At 38.1% G+C, this 23,549-nt stretch overlaps 1 protein-coding gene across 2 annotated transcripts in view; it reads left to right on the plus strand.

Annotated features, from left to right (window-relative positions):
* STK38L (serine/threonine kinase 38 like) overlaps nt 1-23,549 on the plus strand; it is an 81,489-nt gene that overhangs the window by 41,447 nt on the left and 16,493 nt on the right. For both annotated transcript variants that reach the window (XR_010932300.1, XM_067696003.1), the window contains exons 2-5: nt 12,915-13,059; nt 16,708-16,759; nt 21,996-22,118; nt 22,378-22,461. Coding sequence is in view for 1 of the 2 variants with exons in the window: in XM_067696003.1 (XP_067552104.1) it covers nt 12,926-13,059; nt 16,708-16,759; nt 21,996-22,118; nt 22,378-22,461 (393 nt within the window). In the remaining variant the exon portion in view is untranslated. The remainder of the gene's footprint in view (nt 1-12,914; nt 13,060-16,707; nt 16,760-21,995; nt 22,119-22,377; nt 22,462-23,549) is intronic.

Raw genomic sequence — 23,549 nt, forward strand, 5'->3', positions numbered from 1 at the left:
TAAAATAGGATGTTTTATGTAAGCCTTATGGTAACCACAAAGGAAAAACTTTCTGTGGTAGGTTCACAAAAGACTAGAGTAAAGGAGTCAAAGCACACTGCCACAAAACGTCATCATTCACAAAACAAGGTAGCAAGAGAGGAAGCAAAGAACAAAGGATCTACAAAACGGTCAGAAAACAATAAAAAGGCAATAGTAAGTTTTAACCTATCAATAATTACTTTAAGCATAACTGGATTAAATTCTTGATCAGAAGGCATAGAAAGGCTCAATGGATAAAAAAAGAAGATCCAATAATGTGCTGCTTACAAGACACTTTAAGAACACACATAGACTGGGAGTGAAGGGATGGAAAAAGTTATTTCAAGCAAATGGTAACGAAAAGAAAGCAGGGGGAGCTATAGTTATATCAGACAAAATAGACTAAGCTTAAAATAGTCAAGAGAGACAAGAAGGTCATTATATAATGATAAAGGGGTCAATTCATCAAGAAGATAGAACAATTGTAAATAATTGTACATCCAACATCAGAGCACCAAAATATATAAAGCAAATACTAACAATGAAAAGGGGAAATAAACAGCCATACAATAATAACTGAGGACTTGAATACCCCCCTCAATAATGGATAGATCATTCAGACAGAGAATCAATAAGGAAACAGCAGATTTGAATTAGACCAAATAGATCTAACAGGCAAAATCAGAACACTCCATCCCATTGAGGCAGAATGCATATATTATTCTTAAGTGAACATGGAACTTTTTCTAGGAGAGATCACGTGTTAGGCTACAAGGCAAGTCTCAACAAATTCAAGAAGATAAGGATTATATCAAGTATCTTTTCTGACCACAACAGTATGAAACCAGAAATAATAACAGGAGGAAAGCTGGAAAATTTACAAATACATGAAATTAAATAACACAGTCATGAACAACTAATGAATCAAAGAAGAAATCAAAAGAGAAAATTTTAAAATGTGAAACAATTGGAAATGAAAACACAGCAAACCAAAACTTGCAGGATGTAGCAAAAGCTTCTAAGAGGGAAGTTTATAGTGATAAATGTAAAGCATACATTAAGAAAAAGGAAAGCTCTCAACTAAGCAACATAACTTTACACCTCAAGGAACTAGAAAAAGAATAAGCTAAGCCCAAAGTTAGTAGAAGGTAGCAAATAATAAAGATCAAAGCAGAAATGAGTGAAATGGAGAATAGGAAAACAATAGAAAAGATGAACAAAACTAAGAGTTGATTCTTTGAAAAAACAAAATTGAGAAAGCTTTAGCTAGACTAACCAAGAAAAAAAGAGGACCCAAATAAATAAAATTATAAATGAAAGACGAGATATTACCCTGATACCACAGAAATACAAAGGATCATAAGAGACTACTATGAACAATTACATGCCAACAAATTAGGCAACCTATAAGAAATCAATTCCTAGAAACATACAACCTACCAAGAATGAATCCTGAAGAAACAGAAAATCTGAACAAACCAGTAATGAGCAAGGAGATTGAATCAGTAATCAAAAATCTCCCCAATTAATATCCAAAATACACAAGGGACTCATACAACTCAGTAGCAAATTAACAATCCAATAAAAAAATGGGCAAAGGATCTGAAAAAACATTTTTCCAAAGAAGATATTCAGATGGCCAACAGTTACATGAAAAGGTGCTCAGCATCACAAATCATCAGAGAAATGCAAATCAAAACGAGATATCACTCTATACTGGTTATAAAGGGTATTATCAAAAAGACAAGAGATAAGTGTTATTAAGGATGTGGACAAATGGGAACTCTTGTACACTACTGGTGGGAATGTAAATTGGTACAGCCACTATGGAAAACAGTATGGAGGTTCCTCAAAAAATTAAAAATACAACTACCATGTTGTCTGGCAATTCTACTTCTGGTATCTATACAAAGGAAATAAAGTTACTTTCAGAGACACTGCTGCACCCTCATGTTATAATAGCCAAGACATGGAAACAATCTAACTGCCCATTAATGTATGAATGGATAAAGAAAATGGTACACACACACACACACACACACACACACACACACACACACACACACACACACACACACACACACACACACACACACCCTCACTGGAATATTATTAAACCATGAAAAAGGAAACCTTGCCATTTGTGACAACACTCATGGACCTTGGGGGCATTATGCTAAGTGAAATAAGTCAAACAGAGAAAGACAAATACTGTATGATCTCACTTAGATGTGGAATATAAAAAAACTGAAACTCATGGAAACAGAGCAGCTTGGTGGTTGCAGTGTGCCAGAGGTGAGGATGGAGTGGAGAGGGGGAGTAGGTGAAGGTGGTCAAAGTGTACAAACTTCCAGTTTCGTTTTGTTTTTTTTCATGGAAAGGCATTTTATTTTAATTATAGCAGTGTGTACATGTCAATCCCGAACTCCCAATCTATCCCTCCCCCTCCCCCTTCCCCCCCGTAACCATAAGTACTTCTCTAAGTCTGTGAGTCTGTTTCTGTTTTGTAAGTTCATTTGTATCATTTTTTTTAAGATTCCACATTAAGATTCTGCATATAAGCGATTTCATATGATATTTGTCTTTCTCTGTCTGACTTCACTTACAAACTTCCAGTTTTAAGATGAATAAGTTCTGGGGATATAATGTACAACGTGGTGGCTATAGTTAACAATATTATACTGTTACTTGAAAGTTGAAAGTATTTGTAAGTATTGTATATTTGAAAGTTGCTAGGAGAGTGGATTTTAAAAGTTCTCACTAGACAGACAAAAAAATTGTAACTATATGAGGTGATGGATGTGTTAACTAACCTTATTATGATAATTGCTTCTGAATATATACATATATGAAATCATTACATTGTACATCTCAAAGTTACACAATCTTATATATAAATTATATCTCAGTAAAGCTAGAAAAACATACACATGAACACAGATGATGTGTAGAAAGATGTCTGATGATAGACTGGACCCCACCAAGAAGGTTTTCCCCAAAACTGTGGCTACTTTCAGGTAGGGAATATATTGCATTATTTTAAAGTTTCCATGTCTGTGATTTATTGGTAAAATTGAATATTTTTCATATGTTTGTTAGCTACTTTTACTTATATATATTTGTCAATCAGTATTAGCCACTTACTAGTAAGGTTTTTATTGTCTCTTTACAACTTTAATGTTATAAAAGCTGTTACGAACTTTATATATGTTTTAAGAAATATAATTTGTTATTTTAACATGGGTATAAGGTATTTTTAACATAAGCGTTTAATGTATAATGTTACTTTGCAATTTCGCTTAAAATACTATCCTTTAATCTTGTTTGACTTACATATATGTATATTCCAAATTTTTCTCTAATGATTCCTAGCAGTATTTTCATTGTGATGATTTCCTTTTAAGACAGTCCTTTTTCTTTAAAAGATCAGTTATTCATCTTATTTTCTTGAAGTTTCATTTTTCCTTTTACTTTTATTTGCCGTTCTTTTCCATCCTTTTCTTTCCCTTTCCTTTCTTTTTCCTTCCTTTCTGTTTTTTCCTTTAGTTTTTATGTTCACCCTTTTGAACCACTTGAAATTTATTTTGATCTTTGGAGTGAAATGAACATCTGACTTGCTTTTTTTCCCAAATAGATAACCAGTTGTCTCAGCACATTAATTGAATAATTCTTCCCTTCCTTCCATGATCTATGATGAGATTTCTTCATTAAAAGGCCAACAGTTTTTTGTTTTGTTTGTTTTGTTTTGTTTTGTTTTGGATCATGGTTATTCCAGGGATTTTATGAATGTTGTTCTCCGTCTCCTCCTTGCTACTTTTGTGAACAGGATTATTTTTCCATTTCTAAATGTCTATCTTTAAAACTAACCTTTTAAAGCATAAATTTTAACCTTCAAATTGAACACTTTATTTAGAAAATCATTGTCTTACTTTCAGTGACCCATATTCTTTATAACAGAGGCGAAAAACAGAAAACTCATGTTGTTGGGTATTGGAAATAGATGGGAGTGTGACCATCTGACAAGGCGCAGGGAGGGGTAGTTCTCTTGGCGCCTTCAGTGTCTTTGTTCATCTTACTCCTCCACCTCCCAATTCAGAGCCACAGCTTAAGGCTGGGAGCCCAGAAGGCTCCAGATCACTCGTAACCCCTCACCCCCTCTCACGCTCTCTCGCTCTCCAAGAACTTCTCTAGGCTACTAAGTTCATGTTTGTAAATTCTATAATTTCTACATATATGAATTCTATATGTAAATAAAATATTAATAAATAAGGATATATTTTTATAATCTATTAATCCTTGTTTTTTTCCCATGTTATTTTTGTTGTTTTGTTTCTGCATAATTCTCCATTACAAATAGCTTTGAAGTCCTCACTCTGGTCCTCCCTTACTCTCCCCCTCCCCCCTTCCTCCCATGCCCCCCACTTCTTGCCTAGCAAATTGTGATTTTTATTTTTCCTCTTTTAGTCTAATAAAGGCGAGTATATTCCTGTGTGTGTTTATGAGGGTACCAATTAATAGAACTTGATCTAAAATTCTTTTAGGGGTGCCTCTACTATCTAACTGTTTTACCATTCTGGTGCTAAATTATCAGTATCTAAGTTGTTCGGCATTTCAGCTGAAGTAGTTTAGTTTTTATTTATTTATGTTTAAAATTTTTAAAAAATAAATTTATTTATTTATTTATTTTTGGCTGTGTTGGGTCTTCGTTGCTGCGTGCAGGCTTTCTCTAGTTGCGGCGAGCGGGGGCTACTCTTCGTTGCAGAGCACGGGCTCTAGGTGCGTGGGCTTCAGTAGTTGTGGCTCCTGGGCTCTAGAGCACAGGCTCAGTAGTTGTGGTGCACGGGCTTAGTTGCTCCGTGGCATGTGGATCTTCTTGGACCAGGGCTCGAACCCATGTCCCCTGCATTGGCAGGCGGATTCTCAACCACTGCGCCACCAGGGAAGCCCCAGTTTATTTTTATAAGTTCACTATGACTTGGTAGATTGAACTGAGCATCTTTTGCAGGCAAGATCTAATGCATTACTAGACAGCTATAACGATAGAAAATTTAATTTTGTAAATACATTTAAGAATAGATGGCTTCTTTCTGAATATTTTTGAGAAAAATGGGGTTCTACCTTACCTAAACATTAAGATCTGTAAACAGGCCAGTTTTTAGATAAAATTACTGCTACTTTGTTTGGCAAATTTAATTCAGTTTAATTTAGCTTAATTGTATACATTTACTTCATAAACACTTTCCCTTCTCAAGTTAAAAAAAACAATGTGCAGAGGGATTTTTAGTAATTATTCGGATCAACATACTTAAATAGTCTGCTATTAACAGTATTACTATAGCTAAATAAGCTTTTGGCAGCTCAACCTTTGAACTATATTTTGGTCAGCAGGGAAAAATGCCTCTTTGTAAAACAGGTTTGAAAATAAAAATGATAATGTTGATTTCAGCACCACTGTGCCATCACCACCAGGCTTATGACACATAGAAAGCAAGGACAACCGTCCGTATGAATTCGCTCCTCTGGACTGGTGAACAGGACACACACCAAGTGGAGAGAGTCACATTAACTAATGAAAAACAAAAGCTCTTGGCACTAAACACAGTAAACAGATTATAAGTAGAGTGGATGTCTGTTGTCTCAGGAGAATTACTCCATCTTGTAAGAGGAGTGATTAGTTTTTCTCTGGAACACCTTCTCCTGTCCTAGTCATAGCCCCAAATCACCACTAACTTCTAGTAAGACTTCTACCGAAAGCTTTTGTTGTTGTTTTTTGTTTTTTTGTACTTCACATCTTTCTATTTAGAAAACTGATAAGTACTTTTTGATACATTTCTTTCTCCACTAAAAGCACTCTAAATTTTCAAATCAAGTAGGTTTGAAGACTGGAAGAGATAGAGAATATCCACTAGAGAATAAATTTACAAACTAACTTACTAGGATAGCAGCTCTAGGAAGGAAGAATGAGCAGGAGGATTGGGTAAGGAAGGGAAGAAAATTCATCATTTCTGTGCATTTAACATGAGCCAGATGTGTTTAAAATATTTTCTCATTTATATATTGATTTATCAAACACATGACGTTGCTCTGTGCTAGGCACCGTTCTAAGTCCTTTATAAATATTAACTTCCATAATTCTTGTAAGTCTTGCATTAACATAATAAGCATGTACACAAGTTGGCCATCATTATCTTTATTTTAGTCAACAGGAAACTGAAGCACAGAAAGTTTAAGTAATTTGCCTAAACTCACACGGCCAGTGAGTGTCTGAGCCAAGATTCAGACCTAGCGCTCTGGGCCTTCATCGCTGTGCTCTGCCATCATTGGAGCATCGCATCCACTCTGTAAGGCTGGCATGGTTTATATCCATTTTAGAGACATGGATCCTGTGTCTGGTGAAATAACTCAGGATCAACCTTGAACTTATTTTCTTTCCCCACCGTTAGCTCTTCTTATACTTCCTATTCTTACTAATGATATCAACATTTACCCAGTCATCCAAATCTGAAAATGAATTATAGATTTCAGTGTTTTCAGTTGAGTATCTCAGCCCTTCTTGTAATCTCTCCTGCTACTATGTGAAACTGGGCCCTTATTATTCTGCACTAAACCAGGATTGGAATCTCAAATGCTAACGGAAGCAGGCAGGTAATGCAAGGAGTGAAGGAGGCTGGGCCTGAGGGAAGAAAGTTGGCGGACTCTGGCGGGATACGGGCTTGCAAGGGGCCTGCTTCTTCTGTCCTTGCTGCCTATTTGCAGGCAGGAATATGGGTTCAAATTTGACAGACTTGATTTTTGGAGAGGAACCAGAAATCTGGATTTTTACGTGAAATCTTCTAATGTCTGAATCATAGTGCAAGTCACACAAAACATGGCTGCAGGCCACCAGTTTGTAACCCCTGAGTGTTTATTACTGAGTCCCCTAACCTGATTTACACTCCTCTAGTCTAGTCTACTCCCAGGCTTCTTGCCATCTTCCCTTTGCTAGCATAATCTATCTGAAGTGCCAATCAGATAGAATTTTAGGGGTGGTTAGGCGGATTAAAAGTATTAAAACATGTAACATTTTTAGGAAAGTTCTTGCACTGGGGTACACACTCAATTAATGTTCTTTATTGGCTATTAATTCTTCACTTAATTAAAAGCCTTAAATGACTCCCATTTATACTCAGGATAATCTTTTAACATGGCATAAAAGGTATTTTATCATGATTCCTAACTGACTTTCCACCTTCATCTTTGGCTGTTTCACCAAATGTATACTCAAGCCCTTCTCTACACTCAAGTGTGTCAGTTGATTTCATGCCCTTTCACCTCTTCCTCTTCTGCCCTGGCCGTCTGACTTGTGAACTCTTATCCTTCCCAACCCACCACCAAGATTCAATTCAGGCATCTCCTCCTCTCTTAAACCTCTGACTACACTTTTCCTTGAGTTTCCCTTGTGTTCGCATAGGATTGTGAACTCCCTAAGGGCAGGGACTGTATTTTATCATTCTTAGTACTTTGTGCAGTGCTGGAAGGTAGTGTATATCTGCAGTAAATGTTGGTTGGAAATAATACAACTAGTAAAAGTTAGTGCTGGGACTTGAACTCTCACCTGACTGTGAATTTCTTGCTCTTCGGATCGTACCTCATAGAGGAAAGAAGCTGTGGTTGCTCTGTTATCATTAGGGACCCAGCGGACACAGTGTCCAACCTGAGGACCTGTTGCAGCCTAGGACACTGTGGTGGCAACTAATGATGAATCTAGGAACATTTTTATACTCCAAGGCATTAATGATTCGCTGAAATATAGTATGAGGAAGCTAAGGTGAAATCATCGGTTAAATATTGTTTTACCAGTCAGGTAAAGCAGCTCTGTTTTCCTATTTTAGAAGTGTGATGGCAAATGCTGGAGACACTACGTGTATTTATAGATGGCCTGAGCGCCAGATTTGTTATCTCCTTTCCCCAGGCTTGATAAACACGAAAGAATGCTGGACTCAACGATTGGTAGAGTCTCCATTAATGAACAGGGGAGTCTGGAGAAAACACATGAACAGGAAATCCAAGGGCACCTAGTGTTGTTTTTATCAGTCCAGGAATTCTAGACTTGCAAATTGTATCCTGTTCTTTTTCTGGCTAAAGAAAGGGCTTTAGTAAAAGACAAAGAACAGTGTGAAATCCGTTAGAGGAATAAATCTGCAGTATAGTAAGTGCCAGTCATCCAGATCATTCTTTTTAATAATTTGGTCACTTCTGTTCTTAGTTATGTTTAATTTGAATTTTATAAAGCCTATTTGTGTCTGGTTGGAGAGTAATAATTTTTTCTTGTTTTTTTAAGCTAATCTCTAAAAGATGTTATTCAGTCAAGACCAAGGGTGGGATTTTTGGCTTTTACTGTAGTTGTATCTCTCAAGTAGGATTTGTCTCTCTGAAGCTTAACATAACAGTAAGTAATTCTGTAGTTTTTAATCCAAAGGAAATTATTATATATGGGACATATATAATTTAAAATCCATTAAACTTGAGTTCAGTTGCTCACCGTCGTTTACAGAATGCCGACTGTGTGCTCAGCACTTTGCCGGGTGCTGTAATACTTCCGTTACAAAGATGAATAGACATAGGTTTTGCTCTGATTTGGTTTTTAAACAGGGCTTGCACACTTGCATGTATGTATAACTAGAATGGAAAGACCATAGTGATGATGGTTAAATTATACAGTGTTTGGAAGTTGTTTTTCATTACTCGATATCCACTTCTGAACCTTGGAGTTATAAACTCATTACGTCTTTATAATGGAGAAACCTGATCTTCTCTTTACCCCTCTTTTATAAAGACCTCAGGTTCAAAAATCTTTATCTAAAACAATTTCATATTTATTTCTGTACTGTTAATGCAAACAATTTCTGTAGTTTGGAATTGTTTTCAATTCCCTAACTTTCTTATGTTTCACAAAAATTTCCCCCAAAGTTTTTCTCAGTAATATTTCTGCCCACTGCTAGCCCCCCCAATTTTGCATCGTCTGGGAAAGCCCAGTTAGTAGCAGGGCTTAATATTGGCCATCTCCTCTAGCCACTTTGAAGTGGGCAGAGGTGTCCTGGGCAAGATAGCAATCGATCTTTTTTTTTTTTAAGATTCCACCTTATCCTTATGCCATTAAACAGTTAAATTGCATAACAGTTCTCTGTTTTGATGCCATGCTTACCAAGCAGTCTTCTTCAGTCTGTACGTTCAGCTAGTCTGCAAGGACGGAGCACATTTGCCCAGAGATACAAGTATCTGTTTCGTGTTCCTCAGTTTCTTATTGTGTGAATCAGCAAATTGCCATTATGTCTTGTGTATCAGTCTCTTGTGAACTTGGTGAGGATAAAGGAGCTTCCAGAATTCCCTTGTCCTGGGACGCTGGCAGCTGAAGGCCAGACCTTGCTTCTTGCCAGACAGAGCAGAGCAGCGTGTCAGCTGCCTTCCAAGGCCACACCCTGAGTTCATCATACATCTTTCTTTCCAACTTCTACAAATATTACTGATGTGTTATTTCTCTGTGCTTTTTTTCAAGGGGCATGATTTTGTTTGTTAGTCTTTGCATCATTCACTTTTTGAAAGGAAACTATAGACCACTATAGTTGGGTCTTGACCTTTTTTCCTCCTGCAAATTGGCAAACCAATCTGAAAATTCTCTATCAGCTACAGATACTCTGGACAAATCAGAAAGCACTCTAAAATTTCTAGGTATTTTTTTGTTTGTTTTGTTTTTTAAGGGAATTCCTTTATTTTTATTATTTATTTATTTATTTTTGGCTGCGTTGGGTCTTCGTTTCTGTGCGAGGGCTTTCTCTAGTTGTGGCAAGCAGGGGCCACTCTTCATCGCGGTGTGCGGACCTCTCCCTATCGCGGCCTCTCTTGTTGCGGAGCATAGGCTCCAGACACGCAGGCTCAGTAGTTGTGGCTCACGGGCCTAGCTGCTCTGCGGCATGTGGGATCTTCCCAGACCAGGGCTCGAACCCGTGTCCCCTGCATTGGCAGGCAGATTCTCAACCACTGCGCCACCAGGGAAGCCCTAAAATTTCTAGGTATTAATTACTCTTTGTTGGAGTTTCTAAGTCTCCCTCCCCCAGATATTGAAAAAGAGTAGCAGGCACTTTTTAACCAGTGTTTAAAGATAACTGTCTATAAATTTAAATTTTATATGCCTAAGAGGCTCCCTAGAATACTACTGCAAATGTATACCCAACCCTTTTTGAGGATTCAGGATACATATTAACATATTAATGATGCCAGGAAGTCTCGCAGTAAGAAACTTTGTATAATCTGGATTTCCTAAATTTATTTGAATTCCTCCACCTCTAGTCCATCCTCCCAGCTCCCCTCTCCTCACCAAATCCCCAAATCCCAATTAGCAAACACGATTTGGGATGTTTGCTATATACAATCCCACTCCCTCTTTTCCTTTCTTTGACTTTTCTGCATGTGATCCTGAAACATAAAACACGAACCCAGGTGAGATTTCCAGAGATGGTATGGCAGCATTGCCTTAGGTAGCATTCCAAGCTTAGTGCTTGAAAATCACTTGGCCAGAGTAATTCTTGAGCTTATTTTTATTACTGTTTAAAAAATAATGCTCACTATCATTAAAGCACATTAAAAAAATTAAACTAGATGCCTAAAATAATGTCTTACATTTGTATAATTTCTATGTTATATTATCTCAGATGGCCTTAGAGTAGGCCTGTGAACGAGGCAGAGCAAGTGCCGTAATTCCTGTCTGGGCCGGAAAGTGACTTGAATTCAGAGCGTTCTGGTGATTTGAATAAGACCATGTGATCAGTTAGCAGCAGGACCTGGATTAGATCTCTAAATATCTGACTCCAAGGTTCAGTAAGTTTCGTTTTCCACAGTTGCCAACCTTTATAGGCAGTTTTTGCTTATTTTTTCAACGCTCCTCCCACACTGCCCCCTCCCCCTGCCATTTGATAGGTGGACTCCTTCACTCATTAATGCCCACTGTGTGTCCAATACGGTGCTATCAAGGTGAACGCTCAAAAATGATTCAGAAAAAGTTCTTTCCCAGAGGTATTCCTAGTTTAGGGGGACAGGCAGGTGAAGTGCTCAGCACCGGTCCTGGGAGTATTTGTTACAAATGGTAGAGAGCACGCTCGAAAGAATGCCGTTTGGCCCCTTCTGGTCCATCGATGTCTCTTCTGGCAGGGAACCTTAGAGAAGTCACCGCAGTTAGGCTTCAGACAAACTGGGCTGTAAAGGACCATCAGGATGCCTGCAAATAGAGTGTAGGACGTAACTGGTTCAGGAATAGGTCCTGTGAGGGCTTGGAGGCACGAAAGGGCCAAGTATGTTGGGAGAAGAGTGAGTGGTGAGGAAGGGCAGCAGATAAGGCCAGAAAGGCAAGTTGGAGATAGCACTTGGGTGGGGTTGGACTCTGCAGCTCACCAGCTGTGTGACTTGGCCAAGCTTCACTTCCTTTCTTTACCAGGCTTCTGTGAGGAAGAAATGCAGTCATGCCTAGGAGTGCCACTGCCTTAAATCCTCAGGCAAGAAAAGGGGAAAATTAATGAATAAACTCTCATCAAGTTTCTGTTAGATACCAGCACTCCGCGTTTGTGGGTTGTCTTTGTTTATCTTGCTAAGCTAATTTGACTTGCTGTACGTGCCATGAACAATTTAAACAAGTAATGTCATCAGCTTCTTGTTATAAAAAGATTTATAGGGGCTTCCCTGGTGGCACAGTGGTTGGGAGTCCGCCTGCCGATGCAGGGGACACGGGTTTGTGCCCTGATCCGGGAAGATCCCACATGCCGCGGAGCGGCTGGGCCCGTGAGCCATGGCCGCTGAGCCTGCGCGTCTGGAGCCTGTGCTCCGCAACGGGAGAGGCCACAGCAGTGAGAGGCCCGCGTACCGCAAAAAAAAAGAAAAGATTTATAGTAGTCAGCAGAGGAACAAGTTTATGATGTTAAAGTAATCGACATAATGAGGCTGAAGCAGTAAATGGAGGTATAAACCCACTAAGACAACAGTGGAACTGGGAGTCTGCCATAGTTAAACTGTTTACTTTCAACCTGTATTTGACTTGTTTCACATGAAGAACAAGAAAGGTCTTTGGTTCATTCCACTATCCCAGTTGAGGTCGATATCCAGGGCTCTGTGTCTTTATGTAGTTAAGGAGAGGTAGGTGTTGGGAAATAGGTGGCAGATTTGGAAGAATACTTTTCGGCTAAGAATGCAACGTTGGATGGTCGCCCTGGCAATCTGGATCTCCTCTAAGATAGTCTGTTATGATTCCCGTCCAGATAAGCAAAAACATCTTTAATGTATGGAACCATTCTAGGTTTTTTGTTTGTTTGTTTTTTGTGGGCTTTTTTTTGGGGTCTAGATGTGGACTATGGTAGGCAAGTCTCTTAGGGTCAGTGCCCACCTATAGCAGCCACCAGAGTTCAGTCTTACATTCCTTATCTTGTCTAATTGTCCACATTATCTTTTTTTTTTTCTTTTTTTGGCCACACCATGTGGCATGTGGGATCTTAGTTCCCGACCAGGGATCGAACCCGTGCCCCCTACAGTGGAAGTGCGGAGTCTTAACCACTGGACCGCCAAGGAAGTCCCCACATTATCTTCTTTAAACCAGCACTTTGTTTGGCTGGCTCAGTGGTTTTTAAAAGTTGGCTTTAAGTAGACAAACATTGTTCAGGAAAAGCCATAAAACTTCCATGTTGTCACCTGGCTTGATTCATACATTTTTGTTTCCTGCCTGGTTCCTACAGGGATTTGAGTTTCATTTGAACGTCTTAACTGTTAGGGTAAAATGTTGTTGACTAGTAGAAATGAAACCATTTCTAGAGTTTGTTAAAAGGGATAGAAAGTTTTCTTTCTATTGAGTAATTTGTGTCTCTGTGTTGTTCTAGTTTCTGTTACTATGGCAATGACGGCAGGGACCACAACCACCTTTCCTATGAGCAACCATACCCGGGAAAGAGTGACTGTGGCCAAGCTCACGCTGGAGAATTTTTACAGCAACCTCATTTTACAGCATGAAGAGAGAGAAACCAGGTATAGTAAAGGCTGGTCAAAATTTTCCGTGTAGTTAAATAAGCTGTTATACCGCAAGTGGGGTGTAAGCATGTTGTCCATGAATAATATAAATATTGTGGGTCCCTGTATGCTGACAGTATACCTGGTTCCTTGTTTTATTTTCACAGAATAGTGTCCTGTCCTGGGCACCCATATACTTATATCACATGTCAATTGATGTTTTAAACAAAACGTTTCTAACCATGAAATTATGGTATATCTTTATACTTTCTTTTTTTATATACTCTCTTTTAGAGGGCTACTTAATGACTGCCTTTAATCCAGAAACTTTTGTAGTGTTGTGTGTATATCAGTGGAAATGGGAGAATTATAAAAAGAATGAATGACGTTATTTTGCCTTCAGGAAACTTATAGTAAGGGAGATAATGCACATGAATATTACATGAAAGGGTGAAAAGTATGCCCTTTGAGAAGGGCAAAGAAGGGGGAGATTGGTTTTGACTAAGGCAACTGGGAAGGCTTCATAAATGGTGGTGGCATTTAAACAGAGCTCCTAAGGAAGAGAGTACTATTTATATATACATAAAAGGGGGAAGAAAGAGGTTAAGGAGCAGGAGGAAGGATATCAGAGACAGAAGAAAGCACCTTTACTGCCAGGTCAGGCACTGTCCAGTTTAACTCAAGCTGGATTTTTATACCGTTTCCTGAGAGCCTTGGATGCTTTGTAATGGAGCTATTTTCCTGGTAGTAAAGAGCCTGGAAAACTTTTGAACAGATTTAAATGATCACAGGTGTTTCTCTGGAAGATTACTTTAGTTGTGATGTACAGAGTGGACTGTGGGAGGAGGGATCAGAAACAGGAAAGGCTGGCACTGTAGTCCAGGCCAGTGGAAGGGAGGCTTGCTTTAGGATTATGACAACAACAGGGAAGAACTGAGTGAGAAAGACAGAAAAAACACGGCAACTACCCAAATATGGAATGTGAGAGAAAGTAGTCCACGCTGGCTCTGAAATTTCACACCTGGGCAACCAGAAAGTGGTACAACTTAGTGAAACAGAACTCGAGGGGAAGAATCTGGTTTTGCACATAATTTTGGGCAGGTCCAACTACAGATTAGACGTGGCTGGGGAGAGAATTAGAACTAGAAAATGAAACTTAAGTAACTATTCGGAAGTCAACTTAGAGTAAGGAAATATAAAAGAGAGCTAAGAAACGTGCAGAATAGTGAGGAGAGCAAACGTATCTTTGATCAAATTTCCTAAAGGAAGAGAGGAAAGAGAACTAAGAGATTGCCATCAGCAGAAATTCCAAAAGATTCAACTTAGGCAGAAGGAAAGTGATCGCATTCAGAAGATCTAAATGTAAATATGTGGCTAATGTGTAAGAAAAATCAACAATAATGATAATGTCACATGTATTAAAAAATATATATTTTCCTGCAGTAGACTGTCAGTCAGGAGGGAAGTAAGTGGAATTAAATTGTTCTTAGAGATCAGTGTGTCTCTAAGGATAGGGATACAACACAGAAAGGGGTAAAGATTGGTTAATTTAAGGCTTTGACAAATTAAGTGTACATGTAATTTCTAGGGTAGCCACTAAAAGAATAAAAATAGAGTTTGTAACTTTCAAACTAATAGAAGGAAAAAAAATGGATGGGGGAAAAATAAGTTCAGAAGAAGCCAAGGGAAAAAGAAAAACTGAAATACCAAAAGGCAGGCACAAGTAGAAACCACACCATAAGTTAGAAATAAATCCAAACATGTAAGAAATTATACTAATTGTAAATGCAATGGAAGTCTCTGGAAGTGAGCAGATCATCAAGGGAGACTGAATAAAGTAAAAGAGAACCAAGGAAGGAAAGACCTGTATTTTTTCGACAGTCACTCAAGTTATTCATCAGAATTTTAAAGGTTCATTGTCTTTTATTGCTGAAACCTTAAAATAATTCAGTTTTGCTCTCTGTTTCCAAACAAAGGAAAATAGGAATAAAAGTATCTACTGTTATTAAAAAAAAAAGCATGGTGGTGCCATGGAAGTCAAATTAAATAGTCAGCTATTTTCTAGAAGCTAATACTTTAAGAAACATGTGATGAATTTTTAAGGCTTAATTAACTGGATAAATGCATAAGTCAAATAAAGTACCAATCAGAACAAAGCATAAGGTCATTTTAGCAGGAAAGCTATTTTTTAGAAAGGTACAAGAGAAGTCCTTGGGTCTTCTCATTTAGGTATGGAAATGGATAGAAGTTATTGCATGTCTCCCTAGAAGGAGGGATAATTTACTGAAATATTAGCTTTAGCAAGGACTGAGGAAAGGGGACAGTAGGGATAAAGTTGTTCGTATATTGATAGTCCTCCTGGGTTAATGGTCCTCTTACTCTTTGGATTCTTCCTGCAGAGAAGAAAACTCAAATCATTCAACAAGCAGCTCTGTGGCGCCTGGAGGTGCCTGATGGCAGGCACAGAATCCAGCATTAGGAACTTAGTCCATTGGAAGGGTTGGGCTTGGGTGAATAATGTGTAAAAAAAAGATAAAAATCAGTGTGATTAGCATCAGGGTAGGTGCTTATTACTAGAATTGAGAAAGTCAGTGGAGGATATACTTTTAGGTGCTGATTTATGAACAGGCTTTAGGTATTTTTGTTATGAATTTTCCATAAGAAATAAAAAAGATCTTAACAGTGGTTTAGGAAAGAGCTTATCTTTGGACATATTGTCATAAACAACAAATGCCAAAAGATTTGTATGATGGTTTCAATCCTCAGCCCTCATACCCATTTGGATAAATCCTTGAAAGTTAGTCTTTATCTGAGACGCTCCAAAACTAATTAGGACGAGCTCTCCCAGGTTTATCTTTAGGGAAAAGAGCAATGCCATGGAAATAAAATACTAATAGTCACTTGGAAATGAGTTGCAAAATGTGTGCCACAGCTATCTCTCTGGTTACTGGTTATTTCATCCATCACCCCCTCACCCGTAGCTTAAGTAACTTTCAGGGTGCATTTTAAAATATTGAAGAACTGAACTTGGCTATACCTAGAAAAGCAAATGTTCTGGTAGTTAATGGGTTATTTTTTAATGTACGTATATGACTTTCCAATTTTCCAAGAATTAGAATAAAATACACTTAATTGCACTGAACATCTTTCTGTGATTAATTAGGAAAATCAAGTTTAGTGTTTAAGTGAAGCACTTAAGACAAGCTCCTTTAGCTAATAAGCGTTAAAACCAAGGTTCGAGCACAGGGATGTCCACCTTAAAACTTTTTACTTTTAGTCACTGTAGTTACCTTTTTATACATCTAGTATAAACTCTGATAAATGTTAATGATTTTGGAGATTTGAACACTAGATAACAGAGTTTTCTGTATCAGAACATGAGTCACCTTTGCTAACGATTCATTTAGGCAGCTTTAGAAGTAAATTATTCATTTGGCTAGTATGAGGCAGCTAATTCTGGACTGTATTTATATTTTGAGAAAGAAATATTTATATGTGCATATATGTTTATAAATATTAGTCACTATTCTTAGTGATTATTTTGATTCAACTTGAAAGATTTTTTTAGCATGGCAAACTGAGTGTAAACTTGAAAAAATAAATGTACATTTCTTAAATGGGAATACTTAGGTACATATTAAAATTTAAATAATTTTTTTTGAAAAGGCAGAAGAAATTAGAAGTGGCTATGGAAGAAGAAGGATTAGCAGATGAAGAGGTATGTAAGCTATAATTACTATGGCTCTAGTTAACAGTACTCTCTTACATAATTGAAAGTTGCTAAATCTTAAACGCTCTCACCACAAAAAAAAATAGTTATGTGAGGTAATGGATGTGTTAACTAACTTTATTGTGGTCATCATTTCACAAGGTACAGTATATACCTGTATCAGATCATCACATTGTAGGGACTTCCCTGGTGGTCCAGTGGTTAGGACACCACACTTCCACTGCAGGGGGTCCGGGTTCGATCCCTGGTCAGGGGAACTAAGATCCCGCAAGCCCAAGCCGAGCGGCATGGCCAAAAAAGAAAAAAACAAAATCATCACATTGTATACCTTAAACTTACACAATGTTACATATCAATTATATCTCAATAAAAGGGGGAAAAAGTACTGTATGAAAGCAACCCCAGTGACTTTTTCTTATAATGGTATCAGATGATTTTATAACTTAGATAATGTGGGTTTCCTATTTGAACGTGAGCTTCTTCCTTTGTTGCTGTGATGGAAATCTTTGAAAGGGGGCAGCTTTTTTTTTTTTAATTCCAAGAACATATATATATTCAGTGAATAGTATCTAGTGCGAGGAATAAGAAAAGAGGGCTTCAAGAATAACTGATCAGTTGCCAAATTTCCTTACATTTTTCCTAAATATTTCTTAAAACCACCCAGTTCACTAGTCTGGTGCCATGAACCCAGTGGTTTCAACCACCGTGTATTTCACCTGAAGAATCACTGCCCCCAACTGGTCTCTCTTCCTCCATTCTCAGCCACATTCCCACTCCCAGTTTTTCTACACACTTCAACCAGGGTTATCTGTCAAAAACCAGATTTGACCATGTCACTCTTTTGCTTAATACCCTTCACTGGCTCCCAAGTACTCTTGGGATAAGGCTAACTCTTTAACATGGGTGTACAAGGCCCTTTATGATTTGGCCTCTGCTTCCATGTCTCTAGCCTCATCTTTTGTCACCCTGCTGCCAGGCTGACCAACAATGTCAAATTACTTTCATTTCCACGCTCTTGCCTGTGGACCTTTTCCCGTGCTTTATTTTGCTGCTTGGAACTCTTCCTTCCTCCTGCCTGAGTCTCATTATTCTTCAAGACTCTTTCCATCTCACTTTAGGCATCATGTCCACTGGGACAGAGCTCTGTTCCTGTCCCTGTGGCAGCCTTAAAATACCATCTTCCCAGAGTAGAAACTCCTTACATCTCCAGGGCTGTCAGAGGGCGAGAATAAATATTTGGTGAATAAATGAACAAATGGACAATGGATCTCTCCCTGAAGAGTTTACAGATTGGAAGGAAAGATTACGTGTGTGTGTAAAAATATGTACACACGATAGAATGTGGCAAACTTTGAAAATATGGAGATTTTTTTCCCCTAATTCAGGGGATCAGAAAACGTTTCATGGAAGAAGTAACAATTGATTTGAATCTTAAAGAAATAGGTAGAATTTACATGATCGTTAAGAGGTATGTACAAAATAATGAATATATGAAGACTATTGAACTTTAATAATGAACAACTGTATGAAAGCAGATGTCCAAGGGCCAAGCAGGTAAACATGAATGAGAAAAGCTGGCCACGCTTGTTTCATAGTGACGTCTTAGGTTATATTCTTTTGATCTAACATACTTTGCATATTCAACTCTCATTTTTTTTTCATTTCCACGAAGAAATAGATTCTTTTTTTGCCTTGTTGTAAAAGATTCCCTCCTCACAGTTTATCTTTTGATAAAGACATACCACTTTTCACTTTACTGAAAGAGAACAAGAGCACCAGCCCGATTATACCTGTCGCCCGGTGACTGGCGCCTTGATAGGGACTGACCGGTCCCAGAGCTGCTTGCTGCCCACCCAAGGGGGCTGCACCGTTGGCCCAGTGAGGCCAAGTTCCTATTTTTCAAGAGAAGCTGGAAATCTGGAGTTTTGTGAAAACACTCACTTTTTAAAATATTGGCAAGTCATTAGAGTGATTTAAAGACAACTTGGGGTGGGCTTCCCTGGTGGCACAGTGGTTGGGAGTCCGCCTGCCGATGCAGGGGACGCGGGTTCGTGCCCCGGGCCGGGAGGATCCCGCATGCCGCGCAGCAGCTGGGCCCGTGAGCCATGGCCGCTGAGCCTGCGCGTCCGGAGCCTGTGCTCCGCAACGGGAGAGGCCACAACAGTGAGAGGCCCGCGTACCACAAAAAAAAACAAAACAAAAAAAACAAAGAAAAACAACTTGGGGTCCCAAATCAAATGCATCTGTGAGTTGAGTACAGCTTGTAGCTTCTGGCTTGTAATCTCTGGTTCACACCAGGAAGTACTAAGTACATCTAGAGCTGTTTTCTTTGTTTCTCCTTAAATAACTTGTAGAAAATGTGAGGTGATTTTACCCCTAAAAATGCTCATTGGCCCATTATAACCATTTATAAAACATCTAAAATTTTTGGTAAAGGTATTTGAATTCCACAAATGCTTCTTGTTAGGCCCCATACTAGGTCCCAGGCTGTCACATTCTATAAAATAGACATGGTCTCTCAATCTAATGTACAGTATTTTGGAACTATCTTTATGTGGGGTGGGTCTTTTCAAAGTAAAATTGGTTTATAAAAATAAATTCATCCTTAATCCATTCTGTAATAGAAAGTTATTTGTGAAATAATTTGTGAAAACTCAACCATATATAACGTGGCCTTAAAAAGCATTTATACTGAGGTGAAGTTCTTAGCTGACCCCTTTCTTATCTTAAAACTTCTGTGTACACCGTCTTCTACAAAAACCGAGCACCCTACAGATTGAGAGTTTGAAGAACGCCAATTTGAAAAGGAATGGAGAAAAAAAAGAAAATGGCGTACTTCTAGTTTCATCTCACTTAAAATCCCATCGAACATGGAATATTATTTACTCTAATGGAAAACCAAACTGGGCAAGTCTTAAGCTGCAAGAGAGCCATGAACTGTTAAGTTTGTCCACAGATTTTTGTTGTTGTCTTTGGAGAGGAAAGAATGTGATTACCTCAAAAATGTTATTTGTTTTTCAAGGTGACTTAATCTACACAGGTTGTGAGCAGATGTGTCAATGATTTTTCATCGATTTTTTTTTTTTTTTGTAGTTTAATGTGAACTTGTTTCAGCTGTCTCTGGACTACAACACTGACTCTAATATCATGGATAGATTTTTTTTTTTTAAAGTACTATAACAATGTTGTAGGTGATTTCCCTTTTTTGTAGGATTATATATTCCATACACTGTGATCTTCCTTTTTGCCATTTAATAGCTGTCCCCAAAACTACATAAACATCATTTACTTACTGCACTACACAACCTATCAAATACTAATAAACATTATTTTCTTTGGCTGTTTCTCTTGTCTGTCGATTTTGAGCATAATTTATGAAACTGTGTGATGAGGTCATCTTTTCCATTCAGATTAGACCAGTTTCTGAACTACATCCAACTGCACACTGTTTTATAATCCATAAAGTCATAAATCCAGAATGCCTTTCAAAATTCTTATATTTGTTCATTTATGTAATTTTAAAAAGGGCTTGTGCTGTTTTGAAAGATGGTGGTATAGTGCCACCATGTGGCCTTTTTTATTAGATATATAGTTGAAAAGCTACTTTTGAGCTCTCCTTTTGTTTTACTAATAATTCATTTTTCAACATTATTATTCAAAAGGCATTTTTAAACAAAGGAGGGCTTCACTGTTTTCACCATTGATGTGACTTTACTTAGCTGTTTAAAGATATTTAGATTGAAGACATATTTCCTAATTTTATCCTCTTAGATTAACTTTGTTAGAAGTATCAGAATTCTGTTGCATTAATGATACATACTTGCATATTTCTTTCTTTTTTTTTTTAAATAAATAAATTAATTTATTTTTGGTTGCGTTGGGTCTTCGTTGCTGTGCGCGGGCTTTCTCTAGTTGCGGCGAGCGAGAGCTACTCTTTGTTGCGGTGCGCAGGCTTCTCATTGCAGTGGCTTCTCTTGTTGCGGAGCATGGGCTCTAGGCGCGCGGGCTTCAGTAGTTGTGGCACGTGGGCTCAGTAGTTGTGCCTCAGCGGGCTCTAGAGCTTAGGCTCAGTAGTTGTGGCGCACGGGCTTAGCTGCTCCGCGGCATGTGGGATCTTCCTGGACCAGGGCTCGAACCCGTCTTCCCTGCATTGTAAGGCGGATTCTTAACCACTGCGCCACCAGGGAAGCCCATGCTTGCATAATTCTAATTAATAGTTCACCTTACCCTTTTGGAAACAGATGTACACAGGGGTAGGAAGGGACTACTCAGTGGTTATATCTTGTACTGCATTTAGGAGCAATGTTTCTGAACAGTTTCAGTCATTTTGACTTATTTTCTCCTCAGACCTGAACCACTGAAAGCTTGATAGGGTTCAGTTGAAGATGAACCGGGGTTTAATTTTTTCCCTGATTTTGTTCGTTACCCATTCTATGTGACCTCTACTAGGAGAGGTAATTTGACATAATTCTATGTCAAAAAAAGAGAATTTTGTTTGGTGAGGGGAAAAATGAGGTTTAGAACAGTTAAATAAATGCCCATTCCAAGTGTAACCTTCAGGTATTTCATAATGTTTCTTATTAATAGTATTTTTTGTAATCTTTGGAGAATGAATTATGAAATTCTTGACTTGGATATTTTAAAGGATACTTTGTGCAATTATTTTTTTGTTGCAATTTCATATCTTCAAGAAGTTGTGTGACAAGTCTCAAGCACTTTATTAAAAATCTGCCCAAGAATAAATTCTACCATAAATAAATCTGTATGGAAATACTGCTGTTGTGTTATTTCGGTGTCAGAAGTCTCAGTAGTTGTGACAGAACAACCTTGGAAATTAGGGAATTGAAGCAAAGTAGATTTCTTGACAGTAAAAAATCAATATCAGAATACTATTAGCATTTCCTAAAGTTTAATTTTTGTTTTTGAATTACTTTAGCATAAAAATGAAAGAATATGTGAACTAGTTAAGAAGAAATATTTAATGGAGTCTGCCTCAAGCATAAAGATTTATCAATTGTTAAAAATTTAAAATTGTTTTTTTCAGATTATTTTATTTTTTCCACGCTTAATAAATATTCAACTTTGGTAAATAAGTTATAGCACCAGTATGTAATATTTAGATACATTACCCTCATTATAATGTATCTCATCTTTTAATACTATAGGCTTCCTTTGAAATAATCTGATTTTAAAATCATCCTTTTAAACTGTCCTTTTTTAATAGAAAAAGTTACGCCGATCACAACATGCTCGCAAGGAAACAGAGTTCTTACGGCTCAAGCGGACCAGACTTGGCTTGGATGACTTTGAGTCTCTGAAAGTTATAGGAAGAGGAGCATTCGGAGAGGTGTGCTTCTTTTTTAAGTCACTGCTGTTGAACATGTGCATCTTAAGATAGTTCAGAATATGTATTAAAATAGCTCAATATGTATTAAAGTAGTGTAATATATTAAAATGTGTATTAAAATAGCTTAATTTTAATAGAATTTCTAAAACACCAGCAACAGCAAACTACAACACTGCTTTCTTTAAAGGAGCCTACCTTTCACTCCGAAACAAATAGTAGTGATTGTTTGACATTTGTGATATGAATTTTTACATTCTAGGTGCGGCTGGTCCAGAAGAAAGATACAGGCCATATCTATGCAATGAAGATATTGAGAAAAGCTGATATGCTTGAAAAAGAGCAGGTATGAGCTCTCTAACACGTAGCCGAAGGGGTGTCCCCTGACTAGGTGTTAGAGCAAGTGCTAAAACTGGGACTTTTAGAAAGAAACCTACACATCTTACTATATCATCTGTAGACTTTCGGTAGCCTGCTTTGTTGTTTCTCAATTCTTATAGTTCAGATTTCTTCCAAATTCATAATCTGATTTACATGTCTAACAAAATACCACAGACTGGATGGCTTAAACAACAGAAGTTTCTTTTCTCACAGTTCTGGAGGCTGGAAGTCCAAGAGCAAGCAGGGTTTGGTTGCTGGTGAGAGCGCTCTTCCTGGCTTGCAGACGGCCGCCTTCTCACCAGGTCCCCACATAGCCTCTCCTTGGTGTGTGCACAGAGAGGGGAGAGTGACTCTCTGGGGTCTCTTCATACAAGAACACTAGCCTTGCCCCTTACGACCTCACTAACCTTCAGTACCTTCTTAGAGGCCCGTCTCCAAACCCAGTCACACTGGGAGTTAGCACATGACCGTAGGAATTTTCAGGAGGGACAAAAACATTCAGTCTGTAACAGAATACCTCCTTCTCTGAATTCAGTGAAAATAAAGGACAGTTCTCAGCTCTCTCAGTCCCTGTCACCTATCAAATAAGCAAACCAGTCTCTTGAGAATTTGCTGATTTTACATATTTCCCAAATCTGTAACCACTCCAATTTTGTACTCCTGGGCTCTCTCCACGTTTCCTGTGACTTGATGCAGTTTATGGGGCGGCCATAAATCTGAAAACATCAGTAGTATTATTTCATGCATTCACCTGTATCTCCAGTCTGGGTGAACTCTAAGTGAACATATATATGCTAGTGAAGGACTCAACAAGGGTACAGAGAGAGATGGTACCTCTCTGCACCTAATGCTTGATTTCAGTCTCTAGTCCCACCTACAGCTTACTTTGTTATTATAGCAGTATGATGTTGATTTTTATTTAAATATGGCCCACTTTAATTTTCACTGCACTGTTTCACTTTATTTCTATTCCATTTATTCAACAAGTATTTATTACGTGCCTATGATGTGTCAAATACTATTCTACATTCTGGGAGTACAGTGATTAACAGG

This window comes from Pseudorca crassidens, chromosome 11, assembly GCF_039906515.1.
Source record: "Pseudorca crassidens isolate mPseCra1 chromosome 11, mPseCra1.hap1, whole genome shotgun sequence".
Lineage (NCBI taxonomy): Eukaryota > Metazoa > Chordata > Mammalia > Artiodactyla > Delphinidae > Pseudorca > Pseudorca crassidens.